The sequence below is a fragment of the Bombus flavifrons genome, chromosome 10 (genome assembly GCF_040668555.2).
Source record: "Bombus flavifrons isolate JBK064 chromosome 10, iyBomFlav1_principal, whole genome shotgun sequence".
Lineage (NCBI taxonomy): Eukaryota > Metazoa > Arthropoda > Insecta > Hymenoptera > Apidae > Bombus > Bombus flavifrons.
In genome coordinates this window covers 13,535,630-13,560,831 of record NC_138451.1, presented here as the reverse complement: position 1 = coordinate 13,560,831, position 25,202 = coordinate 13,535,630, and the positions used below count along the sequence as shown (strand labels likewise).

The following is a 25,202-nucleotide window of genomic DNA, read 5'->3' as shown; positions in this document are numbered from 1 at the left end:
ACTTGCATCATCGAAAAATCGAAGAAACATACCTCTACGGAATTCTAAATATGGAAAAATTCGTCTTAAAAGATTACAGTTGGTCTCTCCTCTTTTTTCTTTTGGCGTTCTGATTCAATACAACGTTAGATCTTGATATTTATGTCATCTCGTCTATCGTGAAAGATAAGCTTGCCATTAATCGTTCCATTTTCTTTCTGCGTTTTTCCTATCTTTCAAGGGGACAGTAGGTGAATGAACGATCGGTCGTACCTCACAGTCCTGTAATCGCGGCAGAAGTGCTTAAAAAATCCATATAATCGCGCGATAACTTGGAAGCAACTTTGCGGCAACTATTTTCCTGATTACTTTGCTAGCGCTCTTATCTTCGCGGCCGCGGGCGAGTCTAATTTGCACGTAACACGAGCGAAAGTGATTTACACGGGCGAATTTTCCACCGATTCTTGATGCTCTCTTGTAGTTCGTGACGAACCGGTCTTCACACTCACCGCTGACATGTTTGAATTGCGTACGTGCGCTGGCATGTAAGTTCCTGATGGTATTTACATAGTCTAATACGTGTGCCTGAAAACCTTGTTTCAAACTCGAATAGAAAAAGAAAGAAAGTAGAACGTAAAATAGCGCGCGTGATAAGCGATCCATTAAATTCGGCCATCTGGGAAAGTGGTGGTTTTCAAGCGTAAGAGCCAGTGCGTTCCGATCATCTTCGCGAATTTGTTTGTTGTTTGCCGAGGAAAGTGATCGTAAATATTTACGAGGAAACTCACCGCTCCCTGGCAAATTTTGATCAGGAGGATCGATAACGAGTCTGTTTTGCTAGATTTCCGGCACAATTGCGGCTACGTGTGTGCACGTGCGAGTGTGTCACGTGCAATTCTCGTTCCGTCGGCGAATTACGTTCAGTTAAATTCCCTTTACTATATAATTTCATCGCGTTAAATCGGGACCTAAGACAGCAAGATAATTAAACCGTTTGTACCGAAATACTCGGCTCATTCCCTGGTCCCACCTGCCTAGTGAGAATTGTCACTGTTTAGCTAATGCCCTTTCCGACGAAGATCTTATTTCCGACGAAATTTATCATTAGACGTTCTTGTCCGCCAGAATATACACGTATATACCGAATACACACACATACACACGTTATGTATCTTCACCCGAATCTTGGAACGAGCCAGCGACGAATTGGTTTCTCTGCCGGAAGATTTCGTTCCGAAACGTATCGCTTGGAAATGTAAAGCTTCGAAAATTGACGGTGCGACGTAAGAAACTCTTATAGCCAAACGAGTTTGGAAACACGACTTAAACAATCGTGTGATAATGCTCGGTATATGTATATTTGGAAAATGCCTGATAGAAGCAAAATGTCGTCACGTGTGGTGAGTCGGACGATTTTATCAAAAATGAGAAAATATAAAAGTAAATTACGATAAATTTCCAAACGACAAACAGTAACTATCTTGATTTGATAACAAAGAATAAAAAAAGGAACGCGTATAATATGAATATAATATGACTCGTTTAACATAAATTTGTGCCGAAGAAGTTTTTAAATGTTGGAAAAAGGGAATAACGAAACGATATTTCGTAACAAACAAGTACTCGACGTGTTACGAGAAATTTTTAAACGCGAAAGGCGTAAAATGACCTTTTATTTTACAATTAACGAAATCTTTAATAATATTTCAGCTAGTACGAGAAGGGTAATTAGAAACGTATGAAATTTATCAAAATCTAAATAAATTGGATATCCTTAATTCGATAAACTGCGATAAATTAGTGGAAGTGAATTAGCGTTGCCGCAGGAAACTTGCTCAATATCAAAGAGCGCGTGTAACGTATATTTCAAATCTTGTTCAGGATCCTAATGCTCAAAGCAATAAGGGTCAGGTTTATTTCCCTTTAAAAGGTACTCGGTGGAATTCTCCCAGCGTGCGCAATAAATTTCAATAGAAGAAGAAACATCATTCCATTAGGAAAAAAGTGAGGGTTACTTTCGTTGCTCAGAACTATATAACTTGGAGTGTGATTTGAAAGGTTCGTGTCGCATTAGCGATAAATCCGCGAGAGATGTTGTTAATTAAAAACGAGCTAGTCAAAGTGATAAAGATATACGTTTGGGTATCCAACAATGAGAAAATGTAAATGTCGAGTAGATCGCCTAATTTATTGTTCAAATTCAAGATAGGGGTTCAAAATAATGGATCGTCATATCATGCAATAAATGAAAAAAACAATTGTTTGCGGAGAGCAGACTGAATAACGCGAGAAGAGAGGAGAAAAGGAGAAGAGAGAAGAGAAGAGAAGAGAGAAGAGAAGAGAAGAAAAGAGAGGCGCGGTGGTGTAAGGGGAATCCGAAAGAATGATTAGAGGGAAGCGTAATTACGAGCGAGCAAGCAGTCGAGTGATTTAAGAGAAAAGACAGATTTAATGAGACATAAAGGTACAATAATTATTGCTGCTAACCTAAAAGGTGAAAAGACATCTGGCGATCCGGATTACAAGAGGGCGAATACTTTTGAATAGAGGGGGTTGTTGAAATGTCTCTAAAGTAAGGACAAGGGGAAGAAGAATAATCATCGTTACGATTCGTACGTGAATTATTCGTCTTTCGACTAATACATTTCCACAGCGTCGAAAGCGCTCTTCGATTATAAACTGTCGAATCGAGAATTTCTTTCCAATGACATCGCGAAACAAAGCCATAGTTCGTTATTTGTCGAAGCGATACATTTTCCCACGAGCGAGACCTTTGAAACAGTTACAAATAGAGGGAAATGTCAAGATGAAATTGTGTAAATTATGTTCTCTGCGTTTCTATGTGTCCGTGGATAGTTGTAAAATATGGTCGTACATTTTCGTGGCAGGTAGTTCTAATGTAATTTTACACAGTGTACGAAGGTCTATTAAGACAGTTGCTCAAAAAGTAACTATTTAACTAGTATCTCTCTTTCGATTTTGTAAAATAACATTAATTACATCGTCTTCGAAATGGTCCACGGATACGGTGATTTTCGTTTCTGTAATTACACAAAATAATTTATAAACCGTATTTATTTCGCGTTTAGATCTACGAACTTTAAATTTCTCGCATTCGAAACTGCTAGAACAGGCTTTTCAACCACGTTTTTCTTCAGAACCACTATTTCCGCTTTTACCGCTATTCTTCCGATAGAAGAATCAACGATCTCTCAATTTCAACGTCTTCTGTCTTAGCCATTTTCTTCGATGCTTCCTCTTCCATTCTACAAATGTGAGCTTTCGCAGCGTTTCACGAAATACCTCGAGCTTCGCGTAGCCAGGTGATCTTGGCATATACGTACATACGTGTGAATACATAGACGCATGCAAATGAGAGTCGAAGACACGCACGTCACGGAACGAACTCTTAGCAGCGGCTACATTTTGCACATCGTAAATCATAGGGAATATCTCGGCGGCTTTTTGACGCGTTTTAGAACGTCTTAAAAGTAACCATTAATTATCGAGCTGGCGCGCACAATCAACGTAGAAGCCGTAGACGGTCACGTAAGTCTCCGGTATACATCTGTCGCTAAAGCAGGCCACGTTCGAGGAATAAATTCACTGGTAAAAAGAAACGCAAGTGCGAAACGGCCAAGTTAGTACGTGCACGAATCAGGAATTAACGCTCGTTGAACGATCAAAACTTTCCGTCTGGTAAAATACATCTCGTATTAATCACAGATATCTTGAATCAACGATTATTAGTAGAAAGCTGTGCATCGTTTGTTTGATCGTACCATTGCTGAATAGAGGAAGCTACTTTTCAGTACAGATTTTTATCAAAATAACGCAAGATAGAAGAAATACATGTATAATCGTTCGTGGAATAACATCGCTCGAAGGTAACTAAATGCTACGAGATAGAAAGAGTGACATCGAACTTCGATTCTCGTGAATCTACGCTAGGACGATTTACTAGGTGATACACTTGTTACGAATATCGCATTAACATGTATATGTATTACCTAAACCTGCATTACCTTTTACATACCTTGGCTATGCTGTTAGTATCATTGGACCTTAATGTCATTTATGTACGTGTATATGGAATATTCATGCATAAGTATGTATATGTGTCAGTTTAATAAAAGAGATTCATGCTTTAGAACGTTAATAGCAATATACTTCCAACAGATTTAATAGCAATCTATCTTCAGCCGTCTCAACGGATTTTTTTTCCATGAAATAGTTTTTCAAATCATTCACCGTGTATTTTTTATTTTCTGAAAAAATACAATTTTTTTTTTATTTTTTAAAAATACAGTCGATTTTCATGCACCAAGAGAGGCACCTTTCACGTTATAGGGAACAACATGAGTTATACCAATTCACACCAACCAGAGATAAATCTTTACAACCATTAACCCTTTGTGATCCTACGTCCAACTGCATTCGACATTCTATTTCACTCGATTTTTTTTTTCAGTTTCATAAAACATACTCTTTTGTGTTCTATATTCATTTAATAGAAAGGTGTCAACGTATATACGTTCCTGACTTTCGGCTGTTGTATTTTAAAGTGTCGGCAGAGATGCGAGCGGCTTTGTCTTGCAATGCGATGACATTATGATAGATTGTCACCGATGACGCGCCTGCAATCCGCGCGTATAAACTTGGCGTGCAACCGATAACCGCTGCAATGAAGCACACCATCAGGGGCCATGATATCTCTGCCTGCCATAAACCAACAAAGGTCGGCTACGTGAAATTACTGCTTACGAAGAAATTCTAAACAGCTTATCAATTATGAATCGGTTCGGATTAAACGCTGCTTCGTCTAACGTGTATGCTCGTGCACTTTGACGAGCTTCCGTTAACGCTGATCGCGTTATCTTGGATGGGACGCACCTATGCGTCACGCTGTTCAAATATTACGGCGTGCAATATTTGCTGAACTCGATCGCTTATTTGACTTGCCAGCGATTGTTGGTTGCCTTGCACTGGTATTTGCTGAAACACGTTTTCGCTCTTGTGTCTTCGCTTTTGGACAAGGAGAAGAGATTTCGTGTGCCAGTTGGTTTCTTGGTTTTATCCGTAACGTTCGATCGTCAGTTGTATAAATTCATAAGTTTCTAGCGAAGAAAGTGCTTTGATAACTGTTTTCGAATTCAATGAACAAATTGGCTAAAGAAAGATGAGAAATTATTTATATAATTTATGGTTGTCAAATTCAACTGTTATCAAAATTACTTGTTATCAAAATAAAGCATATTCAGGGTTGCAAGCATTTTTTAAATTATTTTAAACATGTATCTTTCTACGTTAATAAACAACTTTCTTTTTCACGTCGACGTACATAGATATGCGAATAATATATGGGATTGTTGTTCTACATAATGTAATAGAAGGCAAGCGCGATTTTGATTAGATACACGTTACCATTCAAAATACGTAAGCTAATTTTTTTGCAGCGGGCAGATTTATCTACGACAAATCGTTGAATCAATAATGCATGCAATGAAATCAAGGAGTTACCATACCACTTTAATAACGTCGAAACGAAAGCTATTCTTAAAGACATAGAAAATTATTCATCGAATTGAAACGAATCGTTTACAACGTATTTTAGTAAAAACGAAAAAGTAAACAAATTGCGGCTAAAACGTTCAACGTATCTTCGTGCGTCGTAAACAAGTATATTATTTAAAACACTCGCCAGAGAATACTCTGTATAAAATATTCTATGCGGAATGAATATTCCAAAAGTTAGTCTAAATGGTCAAATTTAGACTCGGAGAATTTATTTATTCCTACTTTATTACAGGACTTACTTGTTACAATATACTTTTATATTGCGTGACGATAAAAAAAGGTTATCGATACACATGTCCTTTAGGATAGTCTTACGAACTTATATTAAAAAGTTTCGAGGAAGAATTGTTTCATTCTTTTACTTTAAATAAAAATTTCAGTATTATTCTCTTTTAGATTCTTTCACCTTCGACTTTTCAAACTAGTTTCTTCCTATTTCATTCGTTTCGAACGTTCATTCGTTGATTTAAATATATTACGACGGAGAGAAATCCTGTTCCATACTTTCTCTGAATCCTTAGCGACTATTATTAACCTTTTCTTTTATTCAAAAATTTTATTTTATCATTTCTATCCCTTATCATATCGTTCCTACCTTTGCTATGGTGTCTAGCTGATAATGAATGTTCGAGGTAAAATTAATACAAAGTGTAATGCTCGAAACGCACGAATTCTAAATTTAAAGTTTTTCATCAAAATATCCTGAAAGCTTCTGAACTTTAATAACATACGATTTTATATATATTTCAATTTAATTTTGGGAAATTATTCCACAATTTCTCTACCTTGGTTACTTTGGTCTTTTATACTTGTGCTTTGCTCGCCTGTTTTTGCACGTGTATCTTCGTAGAAATTTTAATAAACGGCAAAGTGCACTGTTTAATCCTGAAAGGTCATGAATTTTCAGGCGCGTCTCTTAAAACCGTCGACTACACTCTGTGAGATCCTTGAAAGGTCTTTCAAAGATTCTTCAAAGGTACTATGTGCGTTCATGCATTGGTCAGTGCTAAGAGTGTGACACGTCAATTGCTATTCAGCGGAAACAGGCTTTAAAAGACTAATTAAGTTTCCCTCCTAATCGTAAAAGTGATACGTCTTCGACCGAAACGTTTTGATTTTGAAAAATATCACATGGATATTTCGTTCGTATCATGAAATTCTTGTTACAGTATTGCTGGAGCGGTAATAAAGCTAGTAAAATGACGTGAAATGACTGTGAAATAAATTTTCCAAGAGGGCGATATTTCCCTGATATTCCACGAGACGGCAGTTAGCCTCTTTAATGCTCTGACACGATACCAGCAATGCTAATGCGTTTTTTTTTTCTAATTCATGGTCTATACGTGATAACGATCTGCCATGACGATTCCGTCGCTTACGCTCCTGCGCTTCTTTTTCGTCTCTTGGTTATTGCAGTGTCGTTAACCGATCGATATTTACATACCACGAATTCATGCTTTTTTACTCGCATTTGCAGGATCATTATAAGAAGCAAAAAATCTTTGACTCGAAATCGTGGAAGAGCTTGGCACGGTGTATCCTTGTAATTACCGTATCGATATAATTATAGTTACGTAACATTTCTGCGATACAGTAGAAAATGTACGAACTCTTGGTTTATGAAAATTTCCACGATACACGACGAGAAAACGAGCGAACAAATTACAAGTATACGAAGTAGCGATTGGTAGGATACTGGAAAAGTATAAATCTGTTTTCGAAGATACTGGAAAGGGAAACTGTGATCGGTTGACAGGTTTTTAAAACGAGCATGACATATCGATAAGTCGTCGAGTGGTCAAGGAGCTGATTTATGATAGGAGCTGTTGCGTTGCTGGATGGAATTACCAATACTTAGGCATTATCGATTTTCATAAAATTTTGATACATCATGCATATCGATTTTGATATACGTTGTGTTGCAACGTTTTATCTCTTCTTGGAATATGATTACCAGTGGTCGCAGTTCGAGCATTGGCACTGCATCGTCATTCTCGAAAATAGCTTGGGAATATTTATAGATGGCGAGATTTCAAAAATTAAAGGACTACGATATATAAAAATAACGATATTTCTAGCACAAATTCGTCTATCTATTTTTGCACGATCGAAGAATGTAACTTTAAGTACGAACAAAGTAGCTGTAGATCAAGCTGTGATAATTTGTTTTGCTAATGACTTTAATGGGCTGTAAAAGCTCAATGGTTTATTATAAACTCCTGTTACCAAATTCCTACTTTTATAATTTACAATTTCACCTCTCATCGGTACTTGACAAATTCCTTTACTAACACAAATTATCGCAGGTTTCGTGTAATAAACAACAAACGTTTTTTCTATATGTCTGGTACTTAACCCATTTCCATACAAAACCCGGGTAACTGTAAATACTTTCGATACAGTTGGATCGTGGGTCGATATCTGACAAACGGCAAATTCTGAAAATTAACTATATTCTTGCATCCTGCGTTGCGGACATCGCGTCGGAAGAAATCGTGTTGTGGAACTTCTACCATTCCGGAATTCGATTCAATCGGATCGCTCTCCAATTCGCGACAATGTCCTGCTCGAAGATTTCATCCGTTGAATACATCGAGGAAATCGCTGAATACGATTACCCGCTGCGGAAATTTTCAAAAACGAAACGGTTAGATCGAAAGAAAAGACCGAAGAACAAAGAGAAGGAGCAGGGGGGAAAAGAAAGAAACGTGGAATGTAAGGGGGCGAAAAGGAATACAGGTGTTAGGAATCGAACGAGATTCGTTTCCGTTTGAACTATGGCCTCGATTGCACACTTTTAGCCGCGCGTTAGCGGTCGAGTAGCATTAAAAGGAAGCAGTATAGATAGAGATTCTGGCGTGTTAGAATGCGGCGCAGGAAATTCTTCGGCCTGCTTGCAGCTCCTCCTTCCAAGTCGTTTGCTGGTATTTCGCTGTAAAACGGTGCACCAAATCCGTGTTCTAATCATGATTCTTTCGAATCGAGCGCATCTCCTCTATTATCCTACTCCTTTTCTTTTTCTTCTTCCATTTTTCTCAGATTTACCACGACCCTATGAGATAATTGCACGACCTGTCGTGACTTATTCGCGCGTCGTGTTAGTATCATTTTCAAGTTGAACATCTCTGACCAGAACCGCGTCGTTTGTTTAGGTAGTCTCGCTTTGTCTGGCAACTTTTTCGTCAGAACGTATTCGTACGAATAATTTCACGATGTCTTTGATTAGTAACACTATAACACGATAACACTATCTCGATAAAACGAAGGTGTTGAAAGTTGCAATAGCAGACGATGGTAACACCGATTTTTGTCCTTTATTTCGTTTTTTAATCAGTGTTTTTCTCGCAGTTAAATAATTGCTATTTAATCGTTTAAAACAAATTGCGGCTACTTTGTTTCGGTGTGTTTATACAAAATTATGTAACAAGTTTGAACGTGTAACAGTTTACAAGTTTGAATCTAAGTTCATGTTCCTGAACGCTTAATTTTAATTTACTACGCTGTAGCTTGATGGTCTCTTGTAGATATGTTAACAGTTACACCACATACTATAGATCAACTTGGTGCAGTGTACGTTGTTAGCACAACGCTTTACTTTTCATTAACTTCATATAAACGTTTCAAATTTTCGTAACTTCTCTCTCTCTCTCTAATTCTTGCAAAGTCTCTGCATTTCTCAAATTTATTATAAAACAAACATTTAACTAGTAGAATCGACATGCGCAGCGTAATTGTAACAATATCGGCAGAAGAATTAAGAGTTCGAATTACAATGAACGATTAGAAGGAAACGACGAACACGATCGACTTACACGTGATTACTCCTTTTAATAATAACGCTACAATTTGATATTTTCGATCTCCACCGTGCGTTTACAACGAGCAGAGTGTACAAAGAGAAATTACGTTATTTTTAGCTTCAGTTTCGCCAGTGTTTATCAACAGAAATAAACGAGTGGCAATTATAAAAGGGGATTTGTCTCAAGAATAAAATCTTGCATGAAATAGCTTTGTTCCGCACTTCCGATTTGCCATTGTGAAATCACCTTTCTTTTATTCCTGTCACGAACTGCTACCCATTCTCTATTAAGTTAAGTCACGCAATTGATACGAGTCGTATATTTTGCTTAATTGAACGTAGAAAGGAACAGCAAAAAAGAAGAAGAAGAAGAAAAGAAAAACAGAATGCCTGTAGTAGGTACCTATAACAAACATTATCTCTCTACATTATTTTCTTATTAATCTGATTAACGATTACATTCATAAAGTAAAGTTATTTTACAAGTAAATATATTCTTCTGTAGAAATAAAGATATATTCTAGTTAAATATCACATAGTTTTTATTGCAATATTATTTTCAGTAAGATGTTAATTCACGGTCATTTTATTGAAGATTACGTCGAATTAAATTACGAATTAGATATTCAACGACTTTATGACCTTGTTGTATTCTGCACGTAAGAATTCACAAACCTGGTGTAACTGCCATGTAATCGATTTTTCGTTCTTGATATTAATGCACCACTGGCAGCGGTAGATGTGACAGAAAAAGAAAGACGCAAAATCATGAAACGTAGTCGTACAATAGAAGTTTTATTCTACCTGTGTCTTCGTTGCAACCAATATCACATTGGTATACAAGCCAGTAATTTTTAACGTCAGTTCTATAACGTCTCCCTTCGTACTTCACGCTCTCGCCATGATTTTCGATTCCGTCGCCGAATGTTTTCGAAGGCAACGTACCGTGAAACTACCACGACGACAACAACTTGTACGCGCGAAGTTGCCTGTTGTCGTTTGCGCGGCGAGTAATTGCATGCACGATATTCGGCTGCTCAGTGCCAACTGGAAGTTTCTGACGACTTCCGTTTACCCGCACAAAGCCCACCGGCGCGTTCTATACGTGTGTCTCTGATTGGCGACGGGCCAACTTAACGAGCATGAAAGTCATAACGTCGATAAGAACCACGCGGCTAGCGTAAGAATTCCTCGCCAGAAAATACAGATGGTTGCGCCTGAAAAACGAACCAAAGGATAGAGCAACCGGGCTTTAAGGGAGAGAACGAAAGCTCGTACGAATGGAAAGATCTCATTGCCCGTGGCAATGCTTCTCCGGAGTTAAATAGAATCGCGAACAGTCGCGATGGAAATTGATAAAATTTTGATAAAGAAAGATTTCAGAGATTACCTCGAGGTGGGTTCGTTTGGAACTCGGGAGGAATTAATCTGATATTTTTGATTCGTGTCAAGCGGATTTCGCGCAGATAAATTGTTTTATAAGCGGAATATGATAGATTATGATAATGACGAATCAGAGTCGAGAGAGTATAAAAAGGCAGCTTAACATCCCTAGCACGAATAATCGAATAGAGATATCGGATAACGATAACGTAAAACATATTCGACGCGTTTCGCTGTTTAAGTTCGCTATTACGTTTTCTTCGCCAGAAAGATTCGCCATCTATGTGTATTCGTACGATCGACAAGGACCGTAAACCATACTTTACCGTCAACTTAACTTTGATTAAAACGTACTACGATCGTTCTTTCGACCGATCGATCGTCCTGTATAAATCACGATTTATCCGTGCTCATCTTCTTGCCAGTATCGGTAAAATTTCCACGTTTCCAGCGTATCACGGTGAGCGGTTGCAAATGAACCGCGTGCCGATGCGGTTTCTCGAGCAGGGTGCAAAGGTCAATTACCGATAAACTTGGGAGGCACGTAAGCCAATGGCGCATAAAAGACGCTGGATCGAGGGGTTGGCGAACCGAGAAAGAGAGAAGGATAGAGAGTTTTAGGATGGCGAGGGAGGGCGGGCGCGCAAAGTGGCGGTCGTAAAGCGCAAAAGGGAGGCACAGCCAGGGTGAGACCGGTAGTAAAACTTGGCGTACGCGGCGGCGAGTTAAGAAATTGTCACGTGAGCCGACGATAGTCGTTGTTTAGAGGGCGGCTGCAGAGGCGAGAAAACCGACTCACCCTCGATTTTTGCCAGATTTAAAGCGTGCTACCGAGTGCTTTCGAGAGACTCTCACGTGACAGGCTGCGTTTAAGCCGCGCAATACGACGACACGCGATCTCCGCATAAACGAGCAAGAAATTTTTGACGCGTTTATCTTCGCCCCCCGTTTCTATCTACCCTGCTCTTTTGTCATCTCAGTTGAGCAACTGTGCGACAGATAAAACACGCGATCTATCGTTGAATGTGGACACGGGCGCGAGATCGGGTGCTTGAATTGCTTTTTCAAATCGGTTCGAACGAGTAACGGAAGTGGCACGTTTTTCAAGTGGTGACAAGGTGGCTCGATCGAGTGGACACGCGAGTGGAAAATGCGATTGTGTTTAGTGTAGCCGTTTGTCGAGCGCGCAATTATCGAACAGATTTGTATCGAAATACGTAATAAAGTTACGATTATATAATTTGCGGAGAATCGTACGATTGATATTTACAGGACAGTTTGGATTTTATACCGAAATCGAGAGTTTAAGTATCATTCAGCGGTACTTTCGTATGGCTCCGTAAATTTCGCATCATTTATGAAAATGAAATTGAAAATCCGATGAAAAGAGGCGCTTCGTTGCAAAAATAAGGATACCTGCCGATACTTTCTATATCCACTATATATACACACGTATACGTAGTGCTCGCACGTGTTTTTCGCTATTTACGTCGATCAACAGTTGACATGAAATATTTTGTATTTTACGTTCGTATTACTTTGCAATTCTTTCAAATATTCGCCCCGTGTGTTCTATGCCTTCCCTTTCGCGTGGCATATTTACCGTGCGGTTTCGTCCGAGGCCAACAAAGTCCTAAATATCAAACAACGCTTTTAACCTACCGCACTTTCAACAATCCCTCTCTCTTGGCGAACGGAACGCAAACAACATCGAACAAATTTACCGACGACTCCAGCCGCCGGAGTATAGGGTCGGCCGAAATTTCGTGAAACGGGCGCAAATGACGGTCGGCGTTGTTCCTCTCCCTTCGCCCGATTCGCCCCGCATTGAAACCGCATCACCGCGATTACCAGCGAGATTCGAGATTCGTTCTACGCCACTATCGCTGGATAAAAGTATCGGTTTAAAAGCTCGATTTCGGGCCACGGCTGCGGGCCAGCGGGAATTTCTCTGCTTTTCCGTTTACACGAATACCGGTGATCCTCTGCCGATTCACGGTGCCCACGACCAAAGGATTACCAGACAGAGACAGAGGAGAGAATGGGAAAGATAGGGAAAGGGAGAGATAGAGATAGAGATAGATAGATAGATGGATAGATAGGTAAATAGATAGATAGAGAGAGAGAGAGAGAGAGACAGAGAGAGAGAGAGCTTCGTTCTCTGCAGCGACGATGGCCGACATTCCGATAAATAATCGTTTTCGACGCGCGTTCTTGATCAAGGAGAAATCGTGTATTTCCGGAAATACGTTATTAACCCATCGGCAATTACGACATTCAGGCATTCAGATCGACGTCCAAAGCGAAATTGTAATATTTCGTATTTGTTGATTTCACTGAAAGAACTGTCGAATTCAAAGTTCGACTTATAAGCAGATAATTAGTACCTGTTACAGAATGATTTACAACGGTTTGATGGTGAAAGATCGACCGAGGAAGCAAGGTGATTGACTTGCTAATTTGGTAAGAGGATTACAAGAACTAAGAAAGAAGGTCAACTTGTAAGAGGTTAACAAGAGATTAAGGGTAATTTATTGGGCTTTGTTCAAATTTGTCTCTACATCCAAATTTGTTTCTCGCGTTTTGCTCAAATTCCCAACGCTTTATAGCGTCTTTCTTATTATTAGAAACCTTAACGCGCTGAGTCAGATGCACAAAATTCGGAAGGTGATGTACACGTAGACTTTCGCGGCTGACTGTACCTGATTCATTTCCCTTAATTGTGAATAACAAGAACGACGCTTTGCCAGCTGCAGGCTTGCGCCAACTCTATTTTCTGTGTAGTATATATACATGTTATACATCATCGCGACATCGGCGAGAAAAGCATCAATAATTACCCCTTCACCCGTAGTACGAGGTCGTTCGGTAGACATTTCATTCCGGTTAACTGAGCGATAAGAAGGACGATTATTTTCCATAAGATGACTCGCTAATGACTCCTCGATTTGTAGTTCACCGTCAGACGTACGTTTACCAGCATGCACCGTCTATATAATTATAACGCAATCGATTCGACGCGACACGAATTACACCAGTTTTTACCTACGTTAGAAATTGTTGTCGCACAATTCACGGAAATTGCTTTGACAAGTTATATCAATTACCTGGTTGCTAAAAACTGTATCTCGATCAATCATATCCGCTCCAGCCATTCTCTTCTGCTCTTCTGTTACAATTTGCCGATTTTTCAATCGTCGCGTAAGATTAAACGATACAGCCTACTTGTTTGTGACACAAAAAAATTACAGTTTTATATAGGAGAAAACTTTATACCGGTTCTAAAAGGAAAATGAATACTCAACTTATAAATTCCAAAGGAAACTCTTAATTAAGTTAAAAATCCTAAATGAAATTTTTAATTAACAGAAGAAGTTTAATTGAAAGATGTAACTTAGAATTTTTAAGGAAAATAAATCTCCATACTTCCGGGGTTCTTATTAACGTGAATAGCTTGAATTTTTTAAATTATGCACCGTCTAAAAGTTACATGGAGATTTACTCTTTACTACGCGATATATACGTGGTCATAACATAAGTCATATTGCACCGTCGATACGATTTAGGTTGAAAAAGCTCGAGTTACGGTAGAAAATTTTACTATACCGAGCAACATTTTGCGAAATTGTAAAAGCGATAGAAAAATATTGTTACAACGCAAGCTGTTTACGATGCTTTCAATCCTTTATGCCAGTGCATGAAGATGTAAGTAACTGCCGCACGCTTTCATTGCTTTACTTCATAATCGAGATTTAGACGATACAAGCCTTTACGCTCTAGAGACAAAATGAAAAAACACGCTTCGTATCAGACCTTGCAACTTGCGCAGCTTTAATTTTCTGTTTAATCTTGCCCGACACTGTATATTAAGACTTAATCCCTACTTGTGCTGTCGTCGATTAGTCTTTATCGTTATAACTTAGCATTTTCCTTTCGCCAGGGAAAATTTATAGAAACACGCGAGAACGGTTATTGCGCGAGTTACGTAAATCTTGCAAGTTACAACGTTCGTATCATCCGGATGATCGATCTTCAAATTTATTTATAACCATCCTTACAGTCATTCAACGAAAAGTACAAGACAAGATTACTAAATATTCAACGCTGTTCGAAATATTTAATCTCTCCTTACGCTCGTAAAAGATATTCAAATATGTATCATTAAAGTTATACCCTTAAAATTTGTTATACGTTTCTTGATATTTATGATATATACAGGTGTCTCGGGTATATGGGTCAAGCCGTAGCGTTCAAACGGTAGAAGATAAACGAAAATTTCATTAGGCAGAATTAAAATGGTTTCGAGTGGTGCATGTGACTGCTCTAGAAGTGGAGACGCTTTAAAGATTTTAACTTTACCTCTATTTTTTAAATTGAGCTATATACTTGTTATACACCAGCATTTTATATTTTAGGACATCGTAGTGAGGTACTTGTGCTTAAAAACGATTAACTAAAAATATCGATTGAATATTATTAATTACTAATTAAAAAAATATTTGAAATATCAAGTATCTGCGTTTAATTTAAATTAAGTTATTTTAACCCCGATTTTGTAAAATTAAATACACGAGAACGAAGAAAAAAAGAACGTGAAATAAATTTTAAAAATAGAATAATTTTTAGCTGTATCAACTGGCGCATCTCATTTTCGGTAATCAAGTGTCAATGATAATCCACCTCTGAATTGAAATCCTTTCATCATACGTGTTTCCTTTTATTCTTGATCGTATTAAAATCCATTTCGTCGAGGTCGGCGGCCATCAAATCATACCACGGACGAGATTAAACAAAAAACGCTGGCTACCGCCTGCACATCCACTTGACCGGGTCGCAATTTTTCATTTCTGCTCGATTACCTCGTTAAGGTGGGCAGGTTCGTGCAACCGTCTATTGCAGATCATGCGTCATCTAGGTACACGATTGCTGGAATTTCGGCCTCGTGTTCGGGATGTCATAAAATTTCAGCAAAAGTGTGTATTTAACGTTAATGCGCTCGCACTAATGCCCGCATTTTCGACCGATAATTTCTTTTTAACGAAAGAATTCTGGCGCCACGTATAATTCTGGTCAATACACCCCTTACGTTAACTTTTTAATACTTAATTGTATCGAATATTTTAATAGACGGTTTATAAACCACTTACACGTTACGTACCATGTACTACCCGCTGTGAAAATTTCTTCTATCGTCTATCATTTCAGAGCTATGGCTCGTCCTACTTGCCTGGGACACTCTGCATATTATATCGTTCGTAGCCGTTGGTATACCTACGCTTTTACGCGTTATTACTGTTAAATACTCTTGCTACTATTGAATTAATACGGAAACTTTAGCGAATTATTCGTAACGACCTGCCTATTTAGATGAAAAAACGTCACCCAATAAACGGAGGACGTGGCGTTCAACGCTTAAATAAATTACTCAACGTACAATATTTCACATTTAACGGCTATTCAGCCGTGCGTGCACCAATGTATGCACTCTGACTGTCCGTGAAAATAACAAATTCGATGAAAAATAAATAAAGTGAAAAATTAAAATTAAGACCCAGAGAAACACAGAGAAAAGTTTAACAGCTGTTACGACTCGTGTGTCACGTAATTGAAATACATCCGAACGTGGCCATGATTCGTATTACCTTCACCGGGAAAATTTCAGCAATTTCATTAAAAAGGTTCCAACGAATAAGCATGAACGAACGAACCGAGTATTAATTGCTCGTGATGCGTGCCTGATATCAAATCATTGCTTAACGTTTGGCTACAAGAGTACAGATAGTCACGACACCATAGGATAATGACACTCCCCAGGGCGTAATTAAATCCGTTTCGTCGTTTCTACTTTCCAAGATTCGCTGCGTCAATAGCACCGACACAATCTGTAAAAAGTACGGTCGAACGTCGAAGAAATCGTGATTCGAAATACGTCGATACGCGACCCCTATTGTACGGCGTTGGGACCGGGATTAAATCCGTACGTAAGTACTTTACGCGTTGTGGAAGTTTGCAGACTGTTTGAGGCAATTAAACCTGCTAAGCAATTCGATTCGAGGAATACGCGTGATTGTCGAGTTTACTTTCGAGTTTCGCAAAGAGAACACGTGTAAATACGACGTTCGAAACAATTAAGGGATCACCGTTTCTGAATGACTTCGCAAATGAAGCAGCATTACGACGCGGTACGCGACGAGAGTATTCCGGCGATCGTTTCACGTTATTCGCTACAGATTTTCGAACGGTTCGTGACTCGTTTCTAAAGGGTCGAAAGACCAGTATCGAACTACCATTTTATAATCTATCTGAATTAAAGCAGTATGTGACGTGTAAGCATATTTTTAAAAGAAACTTCGGTGATATTACCTCGTTCTTTAGACGCGCGATACAGTTACAAATTCCTAGCAATAATTATTATTAATGATACTCCATTATTAGCGGCTATAATAGGTCCAATGTTGTTATAACTGCGACTTTTTACTCATTTTACTCATTTGAGATTATTAATATTTCTTTGAATGTGAAATGTAAGTCGGCTACGAATTAATAACGCGATATCGATATTAATGGCTAATTATAATTTACGAGTTATGTTTCTGAACGAATTACGAATCTAACATTTTTCGCAAAATTTCAATACTTTCGATATTACTTAAAGCGTGCAAAACTTAAATGTCGTCTGTTTAATCGTTATGAACAATCTATAATGTATTATTAATAGGGCGGTTTATAATATGAACAGAAAAATTATAGATTAAAAGAAGTGTTTTAATGTTCAAAATTATATAACGTCGGGAACGCTTATCAGAACGTGCAAACAAGAGCATCTAGAAATTTATGGAACACCTCGTGACAGGAGCTAATGAGTTAATTTCATGAGTAAAGTTAATCAACCTACTTAGGCTGCAGGTGAGCGAAATACTTTTTCCATCATTGATTATAATTTTTAGTTCAGGTGACACAACGTTTATTATTTATGCAAAATATGTCACTAACCAGCGTTTTCTGCTAAACAGTAGGTATAGAGAAAAAAATGAAAGAAGAAACAATGATTTTATAGTCGGCGTAATGGCATATCTATCCCAACATTTTATATGTGTGATATTTTTCATAAAAACAAAAATGACTTAATTTCTTGAAAGAAATATCGTATATCTTCTGTGATATATAAACGACATCATAGAGAGAAAAGTAGAACGAGGAAAACGAGTAAACAGCGCAATAATTAGCTATGAGAAAATATCAAAGAAACAAGTATCTACGAATCTACGTTTAGTTCGCAAAAATAACGATTTATCTTTGTATCCGTATTCATATTCATTTATTAACCACATGTCACCGAGATCATTTTTCTGTAATTTCTTCGTATTATCGAATAAGATGACCTACATCTACATATCGACCCTTACCTCGTGACGAGCGTCTCGTCTGAATATAAAAAGCCCTGCAGGTATATGAGTTCATAGTTATAAAAGAGCCAAAGCGAGATCATAACTGATATTTATCAAACGTATTCCTTAAAAATACAGATTTTCTCTATACTTGCGTCTACGTTCATTAAGACCTAGACGTACGTCGATAGTGTAATAATTTGTTTTTTAATGATTTAAGAAAAAGTTCCGGGGTGTGGGGTTATTGTTAAAAAAGTATTAATCGAGTTTACCAGCTAGAAATTGTAGCGAGCCAGGTTAGGTAAACGTAGATGATCGTAGTCGATTATCTCGACTTTAACGTTGGAATCCATCGAAAGTGAAAATTTGAAATAGAAAAGCGGCACCGCGCGCCGTCACGAAAGCTCGTCGATTTTGTTGTTTGCACCGCCAGAAACCATACTCCTGGTTTCCAGCAGCGAGTAAAAGAAGGTACGAGCGAGCGTTTAACTTTTCCGTCGGTTAAAGTATTCATCAAGACGTTAAATATTGACGAGCATCGAGTTATGAACTCGAAAGACCTACCTTTCGCATCAAGTATTCTTTGAATAATTAACGTAACTCCGCGATAATGCTTTGTATCAAGAATATATCTAATTGAACTACTTTACTGCCGTGGGAAAGGCGGATACCGAGTTTAATCGAGTTCGATTTTTGTCTTATATTTTATGTAAGGGTCTTGAAACTAAAAGTGATAGAAGATCGTTCGATCAAAGAGTGCTTTCATACTTTTTAAATGTGGTATTAATTATGAAAAGTCTTTTTCAAACGTTACTTTACTATTTGATTTAAGAATGTATTTTTTTTAAACAAGATTTATGATTGATTTGTGATTTACGTGTTTGGCGAACTTCTTATCGATATTTTTACATGCACGTATACGTTAGTTCGAATCATTGGTTCAGTATTAGAATTTATACAAGTAGAAAATGGTTTGGTAGTTCTCTAACGGAACAACTGTACTTCTACACGGATAATACCCCGCAACCTCTGAAAATCAGCTCGATAGAAATATTCTTAGAAAAACATAAAAATAGCTTTTAATACAGAAATTTCATATAAAATTGCAGAAAAATTCATGAACGTTCGTAGTGTTTCGGGAAATAGTCTTGTGTTACTTTACAAAAGGAAGAAGTATTTTCTCTATCAAGCAAATCTAGCGCTAACGAGTCTAAAGCTCGTTCGCGACGTTCGCTTCCATCGACGCGCACCGTCGTCCCAAACGTTGCGTATTTATGCGCTTCAAGTATTGCGTCAGCTCTTTGTTATGTCGTCAAACGATCCACGAGCAGCGGTTATTGGTTTGTCGACGTTTTTCCGAGATCTCTCGCTGCAGTCGAAAGAGGCTTGTAAAGTGTTTTATGATGCACGTTTCCTCGCCACGGCTCTTTTACAAGACACATCGTTGTCAACGACCTTCGAAATTAAATTTCAGATTAAAATCGAGGGCAGCCGTTGTTCCTAGCATCGAACGGATCCGAGTTGCTGGATTCATGAAATTTCATAAGGTCGCCAGGGTTTTATTCCAACTTACCCATAAAATTATGTTAATTTTGAACTAGTAAATTTCGATGACAATGAGATTACCGATGTCGCGAATCGTTGCCCAGGGCTCTGGTATGGGCTAATGGTAGATTTGGCGCTCAATCGACTTTGACCAACTTTTTAAGCGACTGATTTACTTGATTACAGATCGAAAGCTGGAAAGATGATTCGTGACTATCTGATGCTGCTCTCGTGGCTATGCGCGGTGCAAGGAAAAATAGGTAAATATATGCATACGTATATAGACGACTGTGTTTGCTACCGTACCGCGGAGATCCAACCTCAATTCTACGTAACGCGCGCCTGAATTGTACGCGTTATTTCTCGTTGCATACAACCATGTTGCCGACTGGCTGAATTATTAAAACGAGTGAAACTTTCCACGTCGAATATGGGTCGGCGTTCTTTGAGCGCGATCGAGACAGAATTTATTCGACAGTCGTACATTAACGTCCTCCCCCTTGTTACGGTTAATTATGGACGAAGTTAACAAGCTGACGTAACGTACGACCACTAACGAAAATGTTATAACAAAGTTATCGAGTTCACGAAAATTCCTTGACCCAATTCGCGTGAAATTTCCTTTCCTTTATCTTCCCTAAGGTATTCTGTTTCAACTAAGGTTACTTTGAATGCCGATATAAGTATGATTACTTGCAAAGTATTTCAATTTCCAAAGTTTCTCATTGGCAGTATTTTACTCGTGAAACAAAAATTTTCGTTGGATCATTCAAATGAAAAATTACATTTCAAATGGAATTCATTTCTTTACAATGTATAGTCATTCCGTACTTGCTATTAAACCTGTAAATATGATTTGAAATAATTAACAGCAACTTTAACACCTGGATATAACGCCGCGTTATTACTTCATATTAGAAGCGTTAATGGCCTACGCAGAACGGTTTATACTCATTTTTCTTTTAAACGCTTGAAAAACATCTTTCAGGACAGAATTAAATGGTGTTAAATTTCCGCACTCTACTTATGCACATATTTTTATGCAATTGTACGGCTACAAACATAGCAGTACAGTGCATAGTAGATGGATAAAGATATTATTGAAACTGAGATGCAAAAATAAATATTTTATTATCGATCGTAAAGATATAGCTCCGAAGTTTTGTTAATAATCACGTTAGAACTGGAATATTACAGAATATATAGATTTAAAACAGAAGATAGATTTAGATCAGAATATAGATAGAATGAAGGTACAGATTTCTTTTGCAAACTGAACTGACTAGAAATTTTTGAGCACGGCAGTTTAACAATCCTGTATGCAATTTATTTGTTACGCCATCCTGTCCTGTTTACTCTTATGTGCGATATTACTTAAAAATTGTGCAGATATCGCTTTTGAAACGCACAGCGAAAGATCTATCCGACAGGAAAGTTTTGCACGATATTGTCACGTTTCGGTGCTTTAAAATTCTTGATCGATCCTAATTAAACGGTCCTGGTCAAAATATTAATTCATCCTAATTTAAAACACTCGAGATTCAACAGCAACAGCCATCGGGATTGCGTGTGTTCGTTTGATAAATTCAATCTACCCGTTGAATCGATCGTCGAGTCTAATTACTTTGCAAACTAGCCGCACTTCGTGAGAAAACGGATTGCGCGACTAATTTAAAACAATCCGTCTTATGTTCGGCGATTCAATTCGTCTGGATTTGATTCGTCGCGCTGGAAAATACGAATCCGTTTATCGATGAGGATCGAATTCGTTCGAAACCGTGCTTCGCGTCTAGGCATCGACTTCGCAATTTTGCATCCTTGTCTCGTCGTGACGTTACGTTGATTCGCGGAAACGGTAGGGAAGAAACGATGAATGAAAATGCAACGGAACGAGATGCAAATAGAAGCTGAAACGCAGAAGGCGCGACGACCTCGTTCTCTCTGCTTCTAGGGTATTTCTGGCACATCACTGACATCCACTATGATCCGAGGTACTCCACCCAAGCAAACGCGGCAAACGGTAAGTAACTTCGTTTTATTTTGTACGTACATTATATGTCTTTGCCTTCTCCTTATCGTTGTCGCGAGACTGCGATTTTTTACGCATCTGTGCGAAATTCAAAGATGCAAAGATACACACAATCGATGTAATATACAGATATACATACACCTACCGACAAAAGTTAACAAACATCGTGATCGCCTGGATCGATAAAATAGTATACAGAGATAACAGTTGATACACGAAATTATAATACGTTTTTTTTTCGATTACGCTACTGTAATACATGTATATGAAACAAGTAGATGTATATAACATGAAAATATAATAAAGAAACTTCATGTTTCATTTTAATCTATGTTTTGGCTTCGAAATTTTGCCTTTCGTTTTCAATCTCATTCGCTTCGGCAAGCGATTCGGTATTATTTATATCTTTCGCATAAAATTTCGTAAAAGAGCAGTCGTTCCATTCTAATCGGCATTGAAAAGATTAAATATCACAGCACCGACTGTTAATCAAATCCGAAGAAACGGAATCTTTTTTCCCCAAGCTCTGTCGCAAAATATTCGATAAAATTTCTCCCTTCGGCGATGTAACCTTTGCACAGTACGCCCCTAAAGTTTAGTCAAACATTTCAGGAACAGAATATATTCAGCTTTCACCCCTTGCTACCCGTGCCTATATTTTCCTCCTGTTCCCGTCGCTATTTACCGATCGTTTTAAAGTACCTGGCGTGTTTGGTTGGCACGAGGTTTGCATGAAATAACGCTACCTGAAATTGCGTCCCATACCAAGCACGAGCTGGGGCCGACTCCGTGTCATTTGGACGTTAGCGTGGCAATACACGAGCGTCCGCTGCGCTGCTCCCTTAATACGAGCACCATGTTCCCACGTGTTCGTTTCCTCATTTCTGTTTTTCTTTGTCTTTTTTTTTTTTGTCTTCTTGTTTCCTCTTCAGCTTAGCCAGGTCCCTGCTTTCAGCGTGCTGGAACACGAAGAACGGTGTGAACAGCGGTCGGAAAACCCCCGGAGAATTCGGTGACTATGGTTGCGATTCGCCCTGGGCCCTGGTAGAATCAGCAGCGATGGCAATGACATCCAATCGCGGCGAAGGAATCAAGTTCGTTCTTTGGACGGGGTAAGTTTACAAATTTTTACTATGAATGACTATGAATAGTATCGACATGCCATCGTATTTACATTTATTGCATTTACATACTAATTAAATAGGTACAAGTATATTAAATTTTGTATCGCTTAATAACAGATACTTATCGTATGACTACAAACGTTTAATAAGGATATTTCAATATATGGTATAGAATATATGCCGATATTGCAAGGGTATGTGCTAATATGTTTTACAGCTATTACACGCATATCTCTTATCGTCGAAGAACTTCCGACATTGCTCGTACAAACAACTAAACGAACGAGCAAAGGAGTAACGAAATTATATAGTGTTTTTTTGAAATGAAAAGCTTCGGAAGTCCTGATAACCGACTTAAATTTCCTCAGTTTGTGGTTCGAAATATCGGGTTTCTCGATGGACAGGTTAAGTTCGGTGTCTGACTTGTTGAAAAATTAGCTTATACAGCGCGAATCTCGACACTGTCGGAACTTTCATTCTACAACTTCGTTCGCGGTTCGAGTCAAAAGTTATATAGAGTTGGGTTGACAATCAGAAATACTACGCTAACGCTGCTCGCTTTAGTATTCTTATTATTAGCAATATGATGTAGGATTAACCGATTAATCGGCGTATCGCTATCGTCGGAGCAGCAAGCTTAACACGACAATTCGATTTTCATGGAGTAAATAATTAATAAAAACGAATGGCCAGATAATGTGACATGAAATTCTAATTACCGGGTAACTAGGAAAATAATAAACGACGAATATTCAACGTGTCAACAACGGACGGAAATAGAAATCGAAGATGAAATTAACGAGCATTCGATTGGATGACGAATCGGTATCGCATGAATGTTCTGATGGCTATTAGTAAATTGGCCGATGAATCAACGAAAACTGATTAGCCTTTAACACGCAGTTTCGTAAACTAATCTGATAATTGATAATTCGCAAACTGGAGGAACAAGAATGTAGTGGACTATAAAGATTTGTGTTTGTTGGACGCAACACAGTGGCTGCGTGTTCCGTATAAATTAAACCGTACAATCGCTAGTTTAATAGAGTTTGATCGATTTATTTACATACAAGCGAATTGCGAATGTTAATGCACTTATGAATAAATTATCGAACAAATTGATAATTCCCTTCTGATTTGTGAAATCTAATGAACATTCATTAGTATCGATATAAGTTTATTATCCCAGCCAATTGCACTTGTAATTTCTTTAGCTTATTATCGGAAAGAAATTATAGAAGCGGGAGTTGTGTTTAATTACACTTTCTCACGGTTTCTCTCTTGATGGTTACGCTTTAATTTTCTTCCATTGAAATTTTAAATCGTGTATCTATAATACGGTTTGAAATAATACAATTCCTGGAATATTATTCTATTTGCTTTAAGCAGATGTTATATACAGTTTGTAAAAACGTAAGAATTCCGTTAATTCTTAAGTATTTCTACGCAGGTACAGATATATATGCACATATAGTGTTTGAGCTGTAATCCTATTGTAAAACAAACTTATACGCATAGTACTGTGCAACCACATTATCCAGCATGCATAACATGCACGAAAGTTCAGTAGTTCCATGTGTATACATGTATGCGTTATACTTCTAACCAATTATCAGGTAACTAAGAAAGTTTGTTTCTCTCACAATGGGGAAGATAGAGAAGTAAATGCGGAGAAAACACATTTTATTCGTTAGGATAGTTACTCACTCTCACATTCATTTAACTTTTTTTTTTTTTTGCGGAAAAAGAGTTTATAAACCGGTTGTAAACTCTTCTAAAAACGATTTAGAATGAAAACAACTTCTCCAATGTTGATTCTACGATTTCCCAATCTCTGAATTGTCGATGCTGAAGAACATTGCTTCATCTCTCTTAAGTTTTGTTTCTGCTTTTTTGGGAGGATTTTTATTTCTATGCGTTTATAAATTAAAAATTCTACGTATAATAATTTGAAATAATTAGTAGTACGAAGAAACATGTTTTTCTTTTAGCAGTCACCTGTTCAGGTATAACATTTTATCGAACAACAAAATTATGCTAATTACGTCGACGTAGCAATTATTATCTCAGCTCTTTTATCAAAGAAACTTCTACATTATCGACGAAAAAGAATATTTAACGCGTCAAAAATATTTATATAACGACACAACGAGTTATCGAACAAGAAATCCAAATGCTAACTCATGTAAGTTTGCGCTGCAACTCGATTTCGAGGTTTTGGTTGTTCCAACTTTACGTGACTGATATCGCATTTCACCATCAATTCACAATACAAAGTTGATATCATACACTCTCACGAACAACCCAGATTACTCAGCAAGAGTCAGAGTCACACGCGAAATCTACAATTTCTCTATTCCCGTTCCTCCGTTTATAGC

The 25,202-nt window shown here is 37.9% G+C and overlaps 3 protein-coding genes across 6 annotated transcripts in view; 1 reads left to right on the top strand and 2 right to left on the bottom strand.

The window, feature by feature from the left end:
* LOC138184231 (glutathione S-transferase 1-1-like) overlaps positions 1–25,202 on the bottom strand; it is a 152,589-nt gene that overhangs the window by 25,165 nt on the left and 102,222 nt on the right. The window lies entirely within an intron of this gene.
* The window catches only part of GstD1 (glutathione S-transferase D1), a 110,800-nt gene that overhangs the window by 38,113 nt on the left and 47,485 nt on the right, over positions 1–25,202 (bottom strand). The window lies entirely within an intron of this gene.
* Positions 1–25,202, top strand: part of LOC138184228 (cyclic GMP-AMP phosphodiesterase SMPDL3A) — a 49,818-nt gene that overhangs the window by 4,149 nt on the left and 20,467 nt on the right. For 3 of the 4 annotated variants that reach the window (XM_069121997.1, XM_069121995.1, XM_069121994.1), the window contains exons 2-4: positions 19,858–19,931; positions 21,623–21,691; positions 22,656–22,812. In XM_069121997.1, coding sequence (XP_068978098.1) covers positions 19,874–19,931; positions 21,623–21,691; positions 22,656–22,812 — 284 coding nt within the window. In that variant the 5' untranslated portion in view covers positions 19,858–19,873. Of the gene's footprint in view, positions 1–17,458; positions 17,645–19,857; positions 19,932–21,622; positions 21,692–22,655; positions 22,813–25,202 lie in introns of those variants that run through there. The other variant, XM_069121996.1, reaches the window with a different exon arrangement.